We start from the raw sequence: 20,083 nt of genomic DNA, 5'->3' as shown, positions 1-20,083 counted from the left end.
ACCTACTACCATTGAGTCGATTCTAACTCATAGTGACGCCATGGGGTTTGCAAGCCTGTAAATCTCTGTGGAAGCAGACTGTAACATCTCTTTCCCATGGATCCACTGGTGATTTCAGACTGCTAACCTCTCAGTTAGCAGTCGACCACTTTAACCGCTGTGCCACCAGGGCTCCTTAAATGAGTAGGCAGGTTGTAAAGACAGACACTGTTTTGTTTTAATGAGGGCCTTGTCAGTTGGAAATAACTAAAGTCTTCTCCAACTAATAAGAATACCTCAACAGTCCTAGGAACAGAAGTGCGCTAGGACTAGAACCAAGAGCTAGAGCATCATTAGGAATCAATATAGCTTTTTCTCTCCCCTTTCCAATGCTAAAGGGGCCCTGGTATCACAGTGGTTAAGCTCTCAGCTGCTAACCGAAAGGTCAGTGGTTTGAACCCACCAGCTGCACTCCAGAAGAAAAGACCTGATGATCTGCCCCTGTAAAGATTACAGCTTAGGAAACCCTATGGCACAGTTCTATTCTGTCCTGTAGGGTTGCTGTGAGTCAGAATTGACTCAACTGCACACAGCAACAGCAATCCAGTACTACATGGTCTCTCTCTTCTGCTGCTTCTTGTGAGTCTCTTTCATTTATGTTTCTTCTCCTGGTGACCATGCATGTGGCCTGACACTGTCTCCCCAGTCCCAGCCTTGCATCAACCTCCAGCTCAAGTTCTTAACAAAGATTGACAGATGTCTAGGTGCCACTTCCAGAATCTTGGAGAGACTCTGATTGACCCCGCTTCAGTCTGCCTTGTTCCGGTTGTATGTAACCAGGGAGAAGAAAGGTTCAAAACGCAGCTGGAGAAACACAGGAAGAGGGGAGTCACAGATGGGTGGCAATTAGGTGGAACAGACATTCCAAACCATCTAGTGCCAGTAACTAATACCTTAGAAAATTACAATGGCTTTGTGAAAAGAAATTTATTATATTTGTTGGCAGGTGGCAGGGGAGTCTTAAAGAGCAGGCTACTGGGAAGCAGACTTGAGTTCACCATAAGAAAACACTAGAGTGTTACAAAATTGGGACAGGCTATTCTGGGTTATTAAGTTATTCATCCTCTGTGGGCTGGAGTGACCCATATGCTGGAATGTTTCAGAAGAGATTCAAGTGATAGATGGAAGTATGGTGTATTGACCTGTGAGGTTCCTCCTAAGCCGAGGGTAAAATCAGTTTTGTCATAAGATAGTTATTTCCGTTGAAATCAAAAGTATTAGTGTTTTTCTTATAAAATATATATGGTATATCTCAAACTGGGGAAGCCAAATAGGCTGTGATGGCCACCGCGTTCCCATGGAAGTTGGGTTTGTTGTGCTGTGGCAGTCTCATGGGCAAGGTTAAAGGAATTAATTGCCTTAAAATTTCGTTTACGGAGCAAGCTGTATTGGTTTCATGGAATAGCAAAGTACTCCAAAATTTAGTGACGACTGTTTTTTTAACTCTTGTTTCCGTAGCCTGGCGATTTAGGTCTTGTTCAGCTGAGTGGCTTTTCTGGGCTCATTCAGGTGTCTCTTGCCAGCTGCTGGGTTGGTTGGTGGCTGGCTCATCTAGGATAGTTTCATTTGGACCAACTTGTCGCTATTTCATGAGGTCTTCTATCTTTTAACAGGTTATGCCAGGATTCACATGCCAGCTGGGCAAAGTTCTAAGAGAAAGAGTGGAAGCACTCAAGGCTTCTTGAGGCATAGACTCAGAACTGACACAGCTTTGCTCCCACCAGATTCTGTTGCTCAAACAAGTCTTGTGACTGCCTAAATTCAGGGGTCTGGAAATCAGCCCTCTCCCTTGATTGGAGAAACTGCAAGGTTTTATTGCAAAGAGGGTGCATGCATACAGGATGAGGGGTAATTGCTGCCTTCTCCACAATCTACCACACAAAGCACATTGTTTGTTTGGTTTAAATATGTTGCAGATCAACAAAAATAGCAGTTTTTACCCGGTGCTTTTATTCATACTTTACGTAAGATCGAGAAACCACAGTTTTCCATATCTTTTAAAGGAGGGGAGGGGGCTGGAGAAGATGAGAGCTAAAGCTTCCTCAGCCATTAGCCAGTCCTGGATGCTGCTGCTGCAAGTGGGCAGTTGTTTAGATTAACTGGGACCGTGAGTCTCAGAGCTGTGCAGTGTAGGTATGGTTCCTGTACTGAATCATTTGTTTTTGGAAGGTGAGGAGATAAAGTTACAGGTTATAAAGGAAAACGTCTTTGTTTCAAAATAAGATGCCCACAAAATAAGATAGAACCATCCAAAAGTGTTTTTTGCTGAATTTGTCCTAAAGAAAGAAAATATCTACTTGGCATTGTAAATATTGATGTTCCTACAAATCATTAATGATGTTGAATGTAAATACAAGTATTGTATTTTTTATGCTGAAAAAAGAAACAATGTAAAATACAATTATTTGGAATTTTAAGTTTAAACATGTGTTTGGTTTTTAGGAGCTGTGCCAGTGCCGGCCTGGAGAAGGCAATTGCTCCTGTTGTAAAGAGTGTATGCTTTGTCTGGGCACCCTGTGGGATGAGTGCTGTGACTGCGTCGGTAAGTTACAGCCAGTAAATCTTCCTAGTGTTCCTTCGCACAGAACCTTGATTTTCCGAGACTTTAAGGAATATCTAGAACTGTCTTTTATGTGTATAGACAAGTATGTGTATAGGACATAAGAGGCATATAGAACATGATATTATTGCATTTGTTTGTATTGAATAGTATTTATGCATTCATGTATTTTTATTTTTACAGAAAAAAGTCTGGGAGGATATATACCGAAATTAAAACTGCTTGTCTTTGGGAAACAGGAGTGAGGGAGTAAGAGGGAATTTTTACTCTTTATTTTGAAGTTTTTACTTTGTTGAATTTTTTTATTAAAAAAAGGTATTGTGTTCACAAATAAAAAATAAGTACTTAGCATATTAAAAAATAGATTATCTTCCTTAATATAAGCCTTCAGGAGAATATCCTTGGGAAACTAAAAGCTGTTTTTATAGGCTTTCTGAGGAACAGTCTTCAAGATATTTTAAGTAAAAACAACAAGGTACAAAAGTGTGTTTTAGAAGGAAAACGGATGTGTGTAGACTTGCTGGAAGAAACATCCGTCGTCCCCTTCTCGACCAGCTAATCCTGTCTTGTCTTTTAAAACCCCCTCTCGAGTACCCCCTTTCCTCAGAAGCCTCACTGTCTGTTTGAGACAGGACCCTTGTGCCGTGTAGATTGCCAGCTTCTGTCACATGCTGTAATTGTGGTTTTGCGTTTCCTTCCAATAGAGTATCAACTCCTCAAGAACAGGCATGGTATCGTACTGATTCTTTTACATTAATTTCAGTTTTTATCAAAATGAGACATACGCACACTTAGGAAATCAGAGAGTGCCAAGACAATCCGTGTCTCACTTCTTCCCAATTTTTTGATTCTGTGCCAAGAGACAACCACTTTTATTTCTTACTTGTGTTACTTCCATAATTCTAAATAATATCCTTACAAAGAATCCTTGATTCTTCGATTTTATCAGTTGGCTTCCTGTTATGATTGAGGATTTAGTTTTCTTTTCCTCTTATCTTCCCAATAGGGTTTGTGTGTGTGCATGTGTGTGTTCCCCATGTGCTTTATTGTATATATGAATATACGTGCATGCACACACACATGCACACATATACAAATATTAAAAAAAAAAAAAAAATTTGGATGCACCTGTAAAACCATAAACCAAACCCATTGCCGTCTGATCAATTCTGACTCATATCAACCTATAGACTCAATAGGACAGAGTAGAACTGCCCTGTAGGGTTTCCAAGGAGGAGCTGGTGGATTCAAACTGGCAACATTTTTGATTAGCATCTGAGCCCTTAACCACTGTGCCACCAGGGTTCTATGTACACCTATACATACTTACGTATGTGCTTCCACATACGTACCAATACACATATATATGTATGTGTACGTACATTTTTTGGTTGCTCTTGCTACTGTTGTTGCCATAGAGGTTACTAAAGGGTCCCTTTTTCTTGTGTAGATCTTGGTGATGTCTTTTGCTGTGGTCAAGCTGTGCACACTTCACCCATATTCAGTGTGGCATTTCTCCTCACCAAAAATAACGGTTATCAGCTATCTAGAGAGTTACCCTCCCCCATCCCCAGTAACCACCAGTGAATGTTATCCTCCCTATAAATACCTATTTTTATCTTTTTATAAAAGATTATAAAATATTTGTCCTTTCATTATTGACTTACATCACACAGCATAATATCCTCCAGATGCATCCACATTAAGGTGTTTCGAGTACTCATTATTCTTTATGGCTGCATAGCATTCCATTGCATGTATGTACCACATTTTGTTTATCTGTTGGTGGCACTTAGGTTTTTCCCATCATTTTGTTACTGTGAATACTGCTGCAGTGAACATAGATGTGCATATGTCTGTTCATGGCACTGCTCTTAGATCTCGAGAGTATATATTTAGGAATGGGCTTTCTGGATCATAAGATAGCTCTATTTCTAGTTTTTTTTTGGGAAGCACTATGCTGTTTTCCATACTGGTTGTACCATTGATCCCACGAGCAATGGATAAGGGTTCCAGTCTCCCACTTCCTCTCCAGCATTTGTTTTTTGTGTTTTTATGAGTGCCGGTTTGGCAGGGGTAAGATGATACCTCATTGTAGTTTTGATTTGCATCTCTCTAATAGCTAATGATCACGAACATCTTTTCATTTGTCGGTTGTTGCTTAAATGTCCTCTGGTGAAGTGTCTGCTCGTGTCAGTTGCCCATTTTTTAATTGGGTTGTTTATTTTTTTGTTATTGAGTTGTTGAAGTTTTCTGTGTATTTTAGATATTAGACCCTTATCAGATATGTCCTTTCCAGAGATTTTTTCCCAGTCTTTTACTCTTGATGAGCCTAAGTATTTCATTTTTATGAAGTCCCAGTTATCTAATTTGACTTCTGCTGTTCGTGTATTTGTGTTTGATAATCTTTTTTTTTTTTTAATTAGGTCCCATAGTTTTGTCCCTGTGTTGTCGTCTAAGAACTTTATATTTAGCTTTAACATTTAGGTCTTTGATCCATTTGAGTTAGTTTTTGTGTATGGTGTGAGGTATGGGTCTTGTTTCATTTTTCTTTTTTTTTAAATGGACTTTATTTCTTAGAGCAGTTGTAGTTTTTCAGAAAAATTATGAGAAAGTGCAGAGAGTTCCCAAGTAGCCTCTCTCAAGCCCTGTACACTTGCTACAGTTGATGAACCAATAGTGATATGTTATTATTAACGTGGGTTTTGACAAATACTTAATATCATGTATCTACCATTACACTATCGTGCAGAAGAGGTTCACTGCCCTAAAAATGTTCTGTGCTTCACCTATTTGTCCCTCCTCCTACCAGGACCTCTTTTTATATTAATTTTTATATTAAAATTGAGAAAGAAATTAATCTTTGCTAGCCAGTGCAGTGATTTCAGAGCTCAGCCGCTAACCAAAATGTCGACAGTTCGAATCTCTCAGCTGCTCCTTGGAAACCCCATGGGACAGTTCTGTTCTGTCCTATACGGTCGCCACGAGTCGGAATTGACTGGATGGCAACGAGTTTGTTTTGGTTTGTAGTATATAATATGTGCGGCATTGGTGTTTCATTGGTAGAGTTCTGGCTATGCATACGGGAGATCGGGATTAGTTTTCCAGCCAGTGCACTTCCTGGGCAGCCACCACCTGTCCATCTGTGGTGGATTGCATGTTGTTATGATGTGGAACAGGTTTCAGCCTCCAGACTAAGACTAGGAAGAAAAACCTGGCAATTTGCTCCCGAAAATCAGCCAGCGAAAACCCTAAGGCACAGGACAGGGCAGCATTTCGTTCCTTTGTGCATGGCACTGCCATGAGTCAGGGGTCGACTTAGCCTCAGCAGCAGCTAACAACAGCAATGTATAATATGCAGGTCAACACTGTCTCCTCAGTCTGAGGTCAGGAGGTCACGTATTGCCTAATGTAGGTGAGGAGTTCCTGAAGAAGAATGAAGTTGCACAGCTCAGAGGAGTCCAAAGTGGGCCCTTGTTTCTTTGGTTTAGAGTATATGCTCTACGGTGTCAAGCATGACAACAATCTTGACGATGGTGCAGGACTGGGCAGTGTTTCATTCTGTCGTACATAGGTTTACCATGAGTTGGAACTGACTCAACGGCACCTGCAACAACATAATGTCCTGGAGCCCTGATGCGATAGTGGTTAAGAGCTCGGCTGCTAACCAAAAGGTCGAATCTACCAGCTGCTCCTTGGAAACCCTATAGACCAGTTCTACTCTATCCTATAGAGTCATTATGAGTCGAAATCGACTCAAAGGCAGTGAGTTTGGATTTTGTTTTATGAGTTTTATAATATAGGAGCCCTTGTGGCACAACAGTTAAGCGCTTGGCTGCTGACTGAAAGGTTAGTGGTTCAAACCCACCCAGCAGCTCTGCAGGAAAAAGACCTGACGATCTGCTTCCATAAAGATTACAGTCAAGAAAAACCTATGAAAGATTACAGCCACAAAAAACCTGTGGGGAAGTTCTACTCTGTCACATGGGGTCACTGTGAGTCAAAACCGACTCAATGGCAACCAATAACAACAAGACGTCACTGATGTAGTGGATTTATTAAAAATTGCATATTTATGATGCTCTGTGATGAGGTAGGAAGTAATCATGAATGTCTTTGCTACTAGAAAGAAATTTGCTGATTATTTTTTTCATTGTGCTTTAGATCAAGGTTTACAGAGCAAATTAGTTTCTCATTAAACAATTAATACACATACTGCTTTGTGACATTGGCTGCCGATCCCACAATGTGTTAACACTCTCCCTTTCTTGACCTTGGGTTTCCCCTTACCAGCTTTCCTGTCCCCTCCTGCCCTCTCATCCTTATCCCTGGGTTGGTGTGCTTATTTAGTTTTATGGGCTTGTCTAATCTTTGGCTGAAGGGTGAACCTCAGGTATAACTTCAGTACTAAGTTAAAAGGGTGTCCGTGGGCCATGTTTTCGGGGTTTCTCCCATCTCTGTCAGGCCAGTTAGTCTGGTCCTTTTTTTGTGAGTTAGAATTTTGTTCTGTGTTTTTCTCCAGCTCTGTCCGGGACCCTCTATTGTGATCCCTGTCAGAACAGCTGGTGTTGGAGCCAGGCACCATCTAGTTGTGTTGGACTCAGTCTTGTAGAGGCTGTGGTAGTTGTGGTCCGCTAGTCCTTTGGACTAGTCTTTCCCTTGTGTCTTTGGTTTTCTTCATTCTCCCTTGCACCAGATGGGGTGGGATCAGTGGAGTATCTTAGATGGCCACTCATAAGCTTTTAAAACCCCAAACACTACTCATTTAAGTGGGATGTAGAATATTTTGTTTATAAACTGTGTTATGCCAGTTGAGCTACATGTCCCCCAAGACCATGGTCCCTAGCCCTCAGCCCAGTAATCTGGTCCCTCAGGGAGTTTGGATGTGTCTATGAAGCTTTTATGACTTTGCCTTCATCAAGTTGTGCTGACTTCCCCAGTGTTGTGTACTATCTGACCCGTCACTAGAGTTATCACTTATCTATTGTCTATTTAGTGTTTTTCCCTCCCCACTCTCTTAACCATCAAAGATTGTTTCTTTCTGTATGTAAGCCTTTTCATGAGTTTTTATAATAGTGGTCTTATACAGTATTTGTCTTTTTGTGATTGACCTATTTCACTCAGCATACCATGTTGTGAAATGTTTTGCAGATTCATCATTGGTCTTTATTGTTTCATTTTCTGCAAGTGGATATCCAATTTTGCTAGTACCATTTGTTGAAGAGACTGTTTATACCCTCAATGAATGGATTCTAACCACTTGTCAAAAATCATTTATGTAACCCTAGGAGCCCTAATACATGACATAAACAGTATACAAAACGTTACTAACAGTGCACAAAAACCATAACTGAAATTCAGATGACTGAAAGCTCCTAAAAATGAAACACCTATGCTCACCCAAAGACTTCACCAAAAGAGTGAAAAGATTACCTACAGACTGGGAAAAAGTTTTTAGCTATGACATTTCTGATGAGCGTCTGATCTCTAAAATCTACATGATACTACAAAAATCAAACAACAAAAAGACAAATAACTCAATTAAAAAATGGGCAAAGGATATGAACAGGCAGTTCTCCAGAGAAGACTTTTCAGGTAACTAAAGATACATGAGGAAATGGTCACAATCATTAGCCATTAGAAAAATGCAAATCAAAACTACAGCTCCCCAATAAGGCTGGCAGTAATCCAAAAACCACAATATAATAAATGTTGGAGAGGTTGTGGAGAGATGGGAACACTTACACACTGCTGGTGGGAATGTAAAATGGTACAACCACTTTGGAAATCGATTTGGTATTTACTTAAAAAACTAGAAATAGAACTACCATACGATCCAGCAATCCCACTCCTTGGAATATATCCTAGAGACATAAGAGCCTTTACAAGAACAGATAAATACCCATGTTCATTGCAGCACTGTTTACAATAGCAAAAAATGGAAGCAGCCAAGGTGCCCATCAGTGGATGAATGGATAAATAAATTATGGTATATTCACATAATGGAATACTATGCAACGATTAAGAACAACTATGAATCTGTGAAACATAGCATGGAGAAATCTGGAAGGCATTATGCTGAGTGAAATTAGTCAGTTGCAAAAGGAGAAGTATTGTATGACACCGCTATTATAAGAACTCTAGAAAAAGTTTAAACACAGAAGAAAATATTCTTTGATGTTTGTGAGGGTAGGGGAGGGAGGGAGAGGGGTATTTGCTAATTAGATAGTAGACTAGAACTATTTTAAGTGAAGACAATGCACAATACTGGAGAGGTCAGCACAACTGGACTAAACCAAAAGCAAAGTTTTCTGAATACAACTAAACTCTTTGAAGGCCAGAGTAGCAGGGACAGAGGTTTGGGGACCATGGTTTCAGGGACATCTAGATCAGTTGGCATAACAAAATGTATTAAGAAAACCTTCTGCAATCCACTTTGGTGAGAGGTGCCTGGGGTCCTCTATGCTAGCATGTAAGATGCGTCAATTGGTCTCAACCCACCTGGAGCAAAGGAGAATGAAGAACACCAAAGACATGGTAAAGATGAGCCCACATAAACCAGAGACTCCAATAGCCTGAGACCAGAAGAATTAGATGGTGCCTGGCTACCACCGATCACTGCCCTGACAGGGAACACAACAGAGAATCCCTGATGGAGCAGGTGAATGGTGGGATGTAGATCTCAAATTCTTGTGAAAAAAAACAGGCTTAATGGTCTGACTGAGACTAGAGGGACCCCGGACCCTTTGTTAGCCCAGGATTGAAACCATTCCTGACACCAACTCTCCACACAGGGATTGGACTAGACTGTAGGATAGATAATGATACTGGTGAGGAGTATGCTTCTTGACTCGAGTAGACACATGAGTCATACACAGGTGGGCAACTCCTATCTGGAGGCGAGATAAGGAGGAAGAGGGGGACAGGAGCTGGCTGAATGGACACAGGGAATACAGGGTAGAGAGGAGGTGTATACTGATTCATTAGGGGGAGAGGAGCTAGGAGTATATAGCTTGGTGTATATAACCTTTTGTATGAGAGACTGACTTGATTTGTAAACTTTCACTTAAAACACAGTAAATAAATTAATTAAAAAAAAGAATCAGCTGTCCATAGATGAATGAATTTACTTCTGGGGGTTCTCAGTTCTGTTCCAAAGGTTTATGTGTCTGTCGTTGAACCAGTACCAAGCCATTTTGATTACTGTAGCTGTATAGTATGTTTTGAGATGGGGGAGTGTTAGGCTTCCTACTTCGGTCTTCTTACTCAATATTGCTTTGGCTATTTGGGACCTCTTTCCTTTCCATATAAAGTTTGTGATTAGTTTTTTCCATTCAGTAAAGAATATTGTTGGAATTTGGATCAGGATTGGATTAAGTCTTCCAATCTATGAGCATGGAATGTCCTTCCATTTATGTAGATCTCTCTTTTAGTCTCTTGTAGTAGTGCTTTGTAATTTTCATTGTATTTATGTCTTTTACGTCCCTGGATAGGTTTATTCCTGGTATTTTAAAATACCTAGTATGGTATTTTAAACGGTATGTTATTGTTGGTAGGTGCCATCTAGTCAGTTCCGACTCATAGTGACCCTATGTACAACAGAATGAAACCTGGGGCTCTTCAGGGGAGATGGTGATGGTTTCTCCTGCTTGGAGCTAGTCTGTGGGAAGCCCTGGGCCTCTTCATGGCTGGGGGTCACTCACCATATGCTTTGCCGGCTGGTCTCCTTCAGGGCATTCGTTTTTCCAGCGTCTCTCTTTCTGACAATAGACACCTTGGTCTCTTTTCAGGGGGCCAGCATTGCACTGGCAGGGTTTTTTCCATTCTCTTGACTCTGGTCGATGTTGTGAGGGGAATGGTTTCTTGGTTAAGGCTGCCACCAGCAGGGTAGCGTGTTGTTTTGCTCGGCGGGGTTCCTTCTGCTCTTGTTCCTGGCCCCCATTATTAAAAACTTTAAAGGCTATTTCCACTAATTGAGAGATAGGCATACCTGGTCTTCTGTCCAGTTTCTGGAGTTTTTTACAGATACCTGTAGAGCTTTGTCCTGTGAAGATGATATTAACCATTCGTTGATTCTCAGTAGCTTCAGGATCCATGTCAGTGTGTCTCTGGGAGGCCTGAAAAATTCTTTCAAGAGGGGTTTACTTTAGGTCTCTTAATTACTTTATAAATTTTTGAGAGGTTTTTCTGTTTCTGTACCCTAGTTTTAAGGCCTTCTAGTAAGCACTTTCTATAATGCCTCAGCCTACCCATGCCCTCCTTCAAATTGTAATCCCACTCTGGATTAACTCCAGGGACTGTGTTATTGCTGGCAGTTTGTCAGGATTTTGGGGGTACTCATTATGTTCTTAATCAGCAAACTGTCTAGCCTTTTCCAAGACCATTCTCCTCTCTTCAGAGGAGAGAAGAACTTCCCACAGGGGCTGGCAGTCTGCCCAGGTGGGCTGATGGGTGTTAAAGATGGATGAAAACATGTTGTGCATCTTTTGAGGATCTTGATGGTAGGTTCGGAGGTTATTCTTCCAGTTAAACAAATCTGAAGTGGTGAAGGGAATATGCACCCAAGTGTTCCTGATTCTCCTGTCCACTCCTGTTCCAGCTGGTGCCTCTCTTAGAGGGAATTGGCCACTTCTGGGTCACCCTCTTTGTCAGTACTCTGGCTAGTTGAGGAAACAGACTGTCCATGGCCAAATGTAGCATCACTGCAGGTGTAAGGTTGGGAGACCCTTCCTCTTTCTGGGGCCCCAGGATCGGCGGGGCCACGGTCGGCGGCAGCAACTTGGGGAATATGAGGGTAAATAGGATTATGGGGGTGGCAGTCCCGCCACAACCTTGGACTCTTCTGCCTCGAGAACTTGTTTAGACTTCTGATTAACCAGAACCATCAATTTGCATTGCTGCTGTAATCCCTGTTTATAATATAGAGTCGTGAACATTTCAACATAAGGTACCTCATCCCATTTATAAGTTTTCTTAGAAAACAAATCTAACTGCAAAGTGGTGTTATAATTCAAACTTTCCTCGGCCGGCCACTTCTGATCTTCTAAGTAATACTGAGGCTAAGCGGTACCACAGGGGAAGCTCAAACACTTCCTCCTGGTGTCGCCAGTTTAAGAAAAAAATCCCAATGGGTCAAGATGCACTCTAAGGGGGATGGTTTAGGGTTGGACTGACCGGTGCCCATCTTGCTTATAGACTGTGTCCCTTCTAACTAGTCAGCCAAAGGAGAAGGATGTATTCGAGAAGCCCTGGCTATACGGAGGTACAGTACTTGGTTACCTTGATAAATAATCTCAGGGGTACAATTCAGGTACCACACTTTCCATAGCCAATATTTGTAAGGAGTGTATTTTGGTCCAACTAAGTTAGTGTCTTACACAAGACTTAGTATCTAAAATTAGAATAACGTTTCACTCCTCAGAAGAGAGAGAGAAGTAAAACCATCCTGCGCAGGGAGGGTCCTGGACTCGAGCCAGTTGAGTCTTCATAGCTAACACACGAGACAAACGGGGTCCAAGACACAAAGACAGCATTTCTTAACCAGCTCCCGTAACCAGATTCTGACCAAAATAACATGCAGGGGTTAAGACAAAAGAACAGATGGAGACCTGTGCCCTCATGCAGGTGGGGACTCAGCTTCAGGACACAGCAACAGTCTCCACAGGTGTCCTCTGGGTGTGGGGGTCAAGGGCTGTGCCCTCATGCAGGTGGGGACTCAGCTTCAGGACACAGCAACAGTCTCCACAGGTGTCCTCTGGGTGTGGGGGTCAAGGGCTGTGCCCTCATGCAGGTGGGGACTCAGCTTCAGGACACAGCAACAGTCTCCACAGGTGTCCTCTGGGTGTGGGGGTCAAGGGCTGTGCCCTCATGCAGGTGGGAGCTCAGCTTCAGGACACAGCAACAGTCTCCACAGGTGTCCTCTGGGTGTGGGGGTCAAGGGCTGTGCCCTCATGCAGGTGGGAGCTCAGCTTCAGGACACAGCAACAGTCTCCACAGGTGTCCTCTGGGTGTGGGGGTCAAGGGCTGTGCCCTCATGCAGGTGGGAGCTCAGCTTCAGGACACAGCAACAGTCTCCACAGGTGTCCTCTGGGTGTGGGGGTCAAGGGCTGTGCCCTCATGCAGGTGGGGACTCAGCTTCAGGACACAGCAACAGTCTCCACAGGTGTCCTCTGGGTGTGGGGGTCAAGGGCTGTGCCCTCATGCAGGTGGGGACTCAGCTTCAGGACACAGCAACAGTCTCCACAGGTGTCCTCTGGGTGTGGGGATCAAGGGCTGTGCCCTCATGCAGGTGGGGACTCAGCTTCAGGACACAGCAACAGTCTCCACAGGTGTCCTCTGGGTGTGGGGGTCAAGGGCTGTGCCCTCATGCAGGTGGGAGCTCAGCTTCAGGACACAGCAACAGTCTCCACAGGTGTCCTCTGGGTGTGGGGGTCAAGGGCTGTGCCCTCATGCAGGTGGGAGCTCAGCTTCAGGACACAGCAACAGTCTCCACAGGTGTCCTCTGGGTGTGGGGGTCAAGGGCTGTGCCCTCATGCAGGTGGGGACTCAGCCCCAGGAGACAGCGAGGTCACCACAAGGCTAATAACACCTGCTACCGAGGACACAACTTACCACCTAGTAGCTACTTCAGAATGAAACTTAAAATAGGTACCTGTCAGAACGTTTCTGTTCTCCAACGGGGGACTCGCGGGTTGTCTGGTTCAGTGTTGATGCCGCCTGGAAAGTCCTCCTGTCCCAGTGGAGGATCGGGGTGCCCTTCGGAGGAAGTCTCAGGACCTAACTTACCCTGAGCCGGAGTCTCTGCTGAGTCCCATCTGGGGTGCCAGATGAAGCCGTTTTACAGATGAGGAAATGAGACCAGAAAGCTTAAATGACCTGCCTTAGGTTGTAAACCTAGCATGCAGAAAAGCTGGGACTCAGGCCAGGTTGTCTGTCTAGACGGTCTGTGCTCTGTAAACTGTTAACATTATACAGCTTCTTGTTACGAGGACAGTGAAGGTAACTCATTCTAACATCACATCATGACATAGTATGTTTCATTTGTAGCCATTATAACTGTTTTTCTTAAACTAAGGATTTTTCATGATCTCCATACAACTAATTGGGATTGGGGACAAAGCTATATTCTATGAATGCTAAATTTTACCTTTGGATTTGCTAGACCATCTGAGAACGGCATTGTTTTGGCCCTTCATAAAATTGCCTCTGCCAAACTGTACTTGGCATTATACATTTAGTTTGCATTGAGAGGCATTGTATAAATAGCCTATGACAACATGAGAGAATACAGATGATAGTGAAATTTTTATGTTTATCAAAACAGGGCACAGATTTCAAAAGGACAAGGAAGCTGCTCTAGACCCCAGTGTGCCCCCAGTGTTCAGACTTGTTCAGTTGCAGCTGTTACGTGTCATAGTGGTGTCTTTTCACATCACTGCATCAGCCAATAGTTGTTGTAATCTGTAGTTTGAAACAACAGTTGATTTGTTTTTAGAAAAAGAAAATTATATTACTGTATTCAGTATGGTTATTTTAAAACTATATATACCCTCTGGAGATTCTGATTTACCACCTTTGTTCATGCTGAGGGAACTTAAGAGCCAGCAGTGAAAACTTCAGTGTACTTTGGATGGTACCCCAGTCAAAATAAAGTTTATTCAATCCCAGAAACCCCTAGTGCGGTCGAGTCGATTCCGACTCATAGCGACCCTATAGGACAGAGTAGAACTGCCCCATAGAGTTTCCAAGGAGCGCCTGGCGGATTCGAACTGCAGACCCTTTGGTTAGCAGCCATAGCACTTAACCACTCCGCCACCAGGGTGTCTGTTTATTCGATCACATGCTGTGAATCCCATTGCCTTCCTGGGTAACTGCAAGGCATAGTCTGCTTTGGGGACCCAGGTGCAATGAATACAGCCTCTTACCATCTGTTCTTCTAATGCCACTGTTCTCAGTTTAATTGTAGGACCCCTTTACATTTTGAAAATTTTAATTGGTTATGGTGTGTTTTTTAAAGATCTAAGAATAGAAAGAAAATCCAGCCTCAAAAATACTATGTAGCTAGAAAAGGGTGGAGAACTTTTAATAGCTTTTTCAGATAGCTGAGGATGTTCTTCTTTGATATCACACCGATACTAGAAAAGTCGGAGTTTCTTAAACATCAGTTACAAAGTAGTATTTGAAACCAGATTTTGAAACTCTTCATTCTCTGTTACATCAAAATCCACTGGTCTCTCTCACACTTTGATGGCTTTTACCCATGCGTTGGTCATTTGTAAAGTAGGCATTCAGTGAATCATGCGATCTTCCAAATACTGACACATCTCATTGGAAAATAGCAAAAAAAAAATCACATTAGTTAATTTCACCATTGATTTCAGCAGAAAAGTACTTAAGCATTGGGAAAATGTTAGGCTCATGGTGGAAGATACGAGTTTTCAGTATTCTAACTTTTGCTTAAAAACATATATTTTATTGTCATCAACAAATATTCTTAGTTGTTTTCCTTGAAATGACACATTTACTTCTTTCGTAAATGTCTGCCAAATACTCAAGTCTTCATAAGCATAGTTTGTCTGGTAGTCATTCTTTCAAGTGAGTGTTCCTAGAAAAAAGTGGCTAGTTCGGCTTGCAACTCATCAAGTGCTTTTCCTTGAGAGTTGCTCATATGTAGCAAGTGTTTTATGCATATCCCAATTCATCACACAGAATATTAAAAAGCCTCGTGTTCAAGGGTCTTCCTTTAATGAAATTAATAATCGTCATGCTTCATTAAGGACTTTCTTGAAACTGGCCTTTTTTTTTTTTTGCTGTGAGTGTGTATGATGGTGAAGAATAATGACCCCTAGTAACAGTTTAGGGCCATTGCTTTGGTTTGTGTTAAGGCACCAAGAGTTCTACCACCATTGCTTTTGCAACACTGGTGAAAATGTTAAAACAGTTTTAAAGGGCAAAAAATTTCTTAGTATTACTATGAAAATGATTTTGACCTGACGGACCCCCTGAAAGGAACTTGGGGACACTAGTTGTACTTAATGGACTCTAAAATACATTTACCATTACCATTATGAGTTGCTGTTGAGTCAATTCTGACTCATAGCGACCCTATAGGACAGAGTAGAACTGCCTCATAGGGTTTCCAAGAAGCGGTTGGTGGATTCAAACTGCAGACCTTTTGGTTAGCAGCCATAGCTTGCCATAGCTCTTAACCACTGTGCCATCAGGGCGCCAAGATACATTTAGAATAACTTTATTTTTGCTTAGATAAAAAGGCATCTTTTAATAATACTTTAGTCGTTTTTTTTTTTTTCATTTAGAGAAGACTCTTATGTGCACCAACATCTCAAAGAACTTTCATGTTTCCTCCTTTTGTCAGTACTGCAAGGTTCTACGTTTTAGAAAAGTTAACTATGCATAGAATTAACAAGAGTCTACTTCCAGCAAAAAAAAAAATTTTTTACTTCCAGCAAATGATAGCGATCAGTGATTTTAGTTAACAACAGAATGATTTGAACTGGCCACTTAATATGAGAATATAAATGTGTGGAGCACAGTAGTTAAAGATAGAAGTTTGAAGAATAGCAAGTACACCAGTGTGGCTAGGTGACTGTAGACAAGGGAAGGGTGAACAGAGAAGTCGTAGAGGTAGGTAAAGGGCAGGTCTTAGAGGCCAGGAAAGGAGTTTGGATTTGTGGGGTAATGGACTTAGTTTTATCCCAAGTAAGGTGGCCTTTGTTCTTGGCTCCAGAGAAATAAGCTTGAAGTAATGGGGGTACCATGGTCTGGGGGCTGGCCAGACCAGAAAAGACTCACCTGTGAGGTCAGTATCAACTAGCCTCAGGGGCATGATTTAGCCTATTATGAAGGATTGGCCAATAAAAGCCCTGAACATTGAGGCTGAAAGGGCTTGTTGGATGACAAGAACATCTGCCCTTGGGAGAGTAGCATGTCCCTGGGACATGCAAACTTCATGTTGGAAACCCTCCCAGATCTCGCCCCATGAGTCTCTTCATTTGTGTTCTTTTTGGCTATAATGAATCTGTAGTCATAAGTATGGTATAAGTCATTGCTGTCGAGTCAGTTCTGACTTATAGGGACCTTATACTCTGTGTGAATTCTGTGCGTTATTCCAGCGAATTAATGAACCCAAAGGGGGCAGTAGGAGCCAGCAGTTCAGAAAGTAAGGGTGTCATATGGACTTCCATGCTTGCGGCTGACATTTTGAAGGGGTAACGGGAAACCAACCACAAATTTGTGGCCAGCATGTCAGAAGGTTGGGGTGTTATGTGGACTCCCCAAACTTGTAGCTGGTGTCTGCCTATTTGGCAGTCTGAAGGATAGTGTCCTTTTAGCTTGTGAGTTCTGACCTAGCTCCGGTGTGGCTAGGGTCAGAGAGAGAGTGCCGCAGGGGCAGCTGGCTACAAGGATGGAGAAGTGGGAACGTGAGAACTGGATCAGTCTCCACATTTTGGGGACTGGATTTGTGCTGACCCTTGCTATGCGGTATCATATCCTAAGTGAAATGTAAACCCATTGGAGATTGTCGTGGTGATATCTGAACTACATTTTAAAATGATGGCTCTGTGGAAGATGGACTTTAGGATGCAAAAGGTAGAGACAGGGATCATTTAGAGGCTGTTGCAATAGTTCAAGCAAAAGATGATGGTGGGTTAGAGTAGGATTTTTGGTAGCATAGAAATAGTGGAGCACAGACTGAGGAAATATATGAATTGGATGTAGGATAGGAGGGAAAGGGAGGAATGAAGGATTGACCTATGAGTGAGCATCTTAGTTATCTAGTGCTGCTATGACAAGTACCACAAGTGAGTGGCTTTAGAAATGAGATAGTGATTGAAATTCTGAAGTTATTAGTGAATGACGGAGAAGTGGCTGAGTGTGCAAATAGTCAAGAGGAGGTATAAGGGATGGTAAGTCCCAATAATAAGCATTTTAAAGGAGCTGGAGTTTCTGAAGAAGGGTAGAGGACAATTTAAAATCTATCAAAATACCGTGTTTCCAAGTCCAGTCACAGTCTGATGGGGGCTTGTTCTAGGGTGGTAGCAGAGGAAATGAGGAAATGTGGCCTCAATGGAAAAGTAATTAGAAGGTTAAACTGGACCAGACTTGGTGACACTTGGGGAGTAGGAATTGAGGGAGAGGCAGGAGTGGAGAATGAGCTTGGGGTTGTGGGAGTGGGTAAATCGTAACAGAGAACCAGGACAGAGGATGTGGACGGAAGGCCCAGGGGTGTTGGAGAAGGCGGCATAGACAGTTTGAGGTGCCTGTAAGATTCTCAAGTGAAAATATCCTGTCAGAGTAGCTAGGAAAAATAGATGATTGATAATGTTTGATGACATTTTCCAATTTCTGTAAATAAATGTGACTTCTGGTTCAAGATGGTGGTCCAGGTTCATGCATTTTTCCCCTCCCACGCGAGACCCCAGTAAAGTGAAATAAAGGAATACGACTGGAAATACAGCTTACCTCTAGGAAAAAAAAAAGCTGGAGAGCTTCTCTCTAGAGAAATTGAAGGAACTAACTGGAAAGCGTGGAAGCAGCAGTTAAGAAATCAAAAGACATATTTCATTGGGTAAATCTGCTACAAAAGACCTCTTTAAAGTGTTTAAAAAGCAAAGTTGTCACCTTGAAGACTAAGGTGCGGCTGACCCACACCTTGGGGTTTTCAGCTGCCTCTTGTGCACACGAAAGGTAGATGATGAATAAGGAAGATTGAAGAAAAATTGACGCCTTTGAATTATGGAGTTGGCAAAGGATTTTGAATATACCATGGACTACTAAAAGAATGAAAAATCTGTCTTGGAAGAAGTACTGCCAGAATGCTGCTTAGAAGCAAGGATGGTGAGACTTCATCTCACATATTTTGGACATGTTATCAGGAGGTACCAGTCCCTGGAGAAGGACATCTTTCTTAGTAGAGGGTCAGTGAAAAAGAGGAAGACCCTCAATGAGACGGATTGACACAGTGGCTGCAACAATGGGATCAAGCATAACAATGATTGTGAGGGTGGCGCAGGACCAGACAGTGTTCCATTCTTTTGTACGTACGGTCACCATGAGTCAGAACCAATTTGATAGAACTTAACAACAACAACTAGGGCCAATGGATATGGTTGGTACCCCATAGTCATGGCTTCCTCCTTCAGGCATCATGGGAGATGGAGGTGTCTCCAGCCTAAGAACTAGACATGCAGGAAAAACACAAGTACCTTGGGAGAGAAAGAACAGGTAAATAGCAGGCCATGAAGGAAATCCTTAGGAAATAAAAGAAATGTTTAAGAAAGCTGATTGTTATCTTTTAGAGAAATTTGGGAAAATATTATATCCATACTATGAAAAACAGTCAGAGCAAGAAAGAATATTTGCACATTTAAAATTCGATTGGAAAAATTATAAATTAAGAGAGGCTGAAAATAAAATTGGAAAGTCATAGGATATAGAGCAGATTGTTTTTGTTAGGTGCCGTCAAGTCGGTTCTGACTCATAGGGACCCTGTGTACAACAGAACGAAATACCACCTGGTCCTGCACCATCCTCACAATCGTAGTTATGCTCGAGCCCATTATTGCAGTCACTGCATCAGTCCTTCTCATTGAGGGTCTTCCTGTGTTCTGATGACCTTCCACTTGGCCAAACATGAATTCCTTCTCCAGGGACTGAACCCTCCTGATAACATGTGTATAGAGTGGATAGACAGATGGAAAATCTAAGAAAAATAGACACTCAAGAAAAGAATAAAAAACAGAAGAGAGGAAGTCATCAAAGAAATAATAGAAGAAAATTTCCCAAAGCTGAGGGAAAAAACCCCATGAATTCCTTGTTTTAATGAGCCTGCAGAGTGCTGAGCGAGATGGATGAAAAATCATCTACATCTAGACACCCAAATCCAAACAAACCCACTGCCGTTGAGTCGATTCCGACTCATAGAGACCCTGTAGGACAGAGTAGAACTGCCCGATAGAGTTTCCAAGGAGCACCTGGTGGATTTGAACTGCCAACCTCTTGGTTAGCAGCTGTAGCACTTAACAACTACGCCACCAGGGCTTCCCATCTAGACACGTCCTTATAAAATAATACAACTTCCAAGTTAAAGAATATTCTAAAGATTTCAGAAAAAGTAATACAGGTCATATATAAGGAATAAGAATTAGACCAGCCTCTTATCAATTTTGCTGGACCAGTGCCTTAAGTGGTCAGTGGGAAAATTATTCTGAACCTACCAAATTATTGATCAAGAATGTGACTATAAAACAAAAACATTTTTAAAGAAGCAGTAACTTAAAGTTTAGTTTACACACTGATTTTTTAAGGGTGTAATAGAGGACCAGTCAAAAAAAACAGGGCAGAACACCAACAAAGAGAAAAAGATGGGTTGAAGGAAACAATTGAGAGAGCAGTTAAGAACAGTCATAGGACAATAACTATCCAAGAGGCCCTGGAAACTAGTCCTGACGAAAGCAGGAAATG

At 42.2% G+C, this 20,083-nt stretch overlaps 2 protein-coding genes across 6 annotated transcripts in view; both read left to right on the top strand.

Moving 5' to 3' along the window:
• TWSG1 (twisted gastrulation BMP signaling modulator 1) overlaps positions 1-20,083 on the top strand; it is an 81,947-nt gene that overhangs the window by 22,647 nt on the left and 39,217 nt on the right. The window contains exon 4 of the mRNA XM_049900175.1: positions 2,482-2,581. Within this exon, the coding sequence (XP_049756132.1) occupies positions 2,482-2,581 (100 nt within the window). The remainder of the gene's footprint in view (positions 1-2,481; positions 2,582-20,083) is intronic.
• On the top strand, positions 8,815-15,927 carry LOC126085132 (uncharacterized). 5 transcript variants are annotated; one of them, XR_007519173.1, is made up of 2 exons: positions 8,815-12,887; positions 13,137-15,927. XR_007519173.1 is itself a non-coding variant. In XM_049900169.1 (2 exons), the coding sequence occupies exons 1-2, from the start codon at positions 12,174-12,176 to the stop codon at positions 13,387-13,389; spliced, it is 1,050 nt and encodes a 349-aa protein (XP_049756126.1). In that variant the 5' UTR covers positions 8,815-12,173; the 3' UTR covers positions 13,390-15,927. The 5 variants fall into 5 exon arrangements, 4 of the variants coding, with proteins under 4 accessions (XP_049756126.1, XP_049756127.1, XP_049756128.1 ...); XM_049900169.1 differs by having other exon boundaries at positions 8,815-12,678; positions 12,845-15,927; XM_049900170.1 differs by having other exon boundaries at positions 8,815-12,844; positions 13,011-15,927.

This window comes from Elephas maximus, chromosome 11 (assembly GCF_024166365.1).
Source record: "Elephas maximus indicus isolate mEleMax1 chromosome 11, mEleMax1 primary haplotype, whole genome shotgun sequence".
Lineage (NCBI taxonomy): Eukaryota > Metazoa > Chordata > Mammalia > Proboscidea > Elephantidae > Elephas > Elephas maximus.
The sequence above is the reverse complement of the archived record's forward strand: the minus strand, read 5'-3'. Positions and strand labels throughout refer to the sequence as shown.

What these genes read in the sequence shown, in the direction of transcription:
- LOC126085132 (XM_049900168.1), top strand. Translation starts at nt 12,200, where the DNA reads ATGGAGACCTGTGCCCTCATGCAGGTGGGGACTCAGCTTCAGGACACA. An exon ending in AGGGCTGTGCCCTCATGCAG is followed by an intron (nt 12,888 to 12,970) that starts GTGGGGACTCAG and finishes GCCCTCATGCAG; the next exon opens with GTGGGAGCTCAGCTTCAGGA.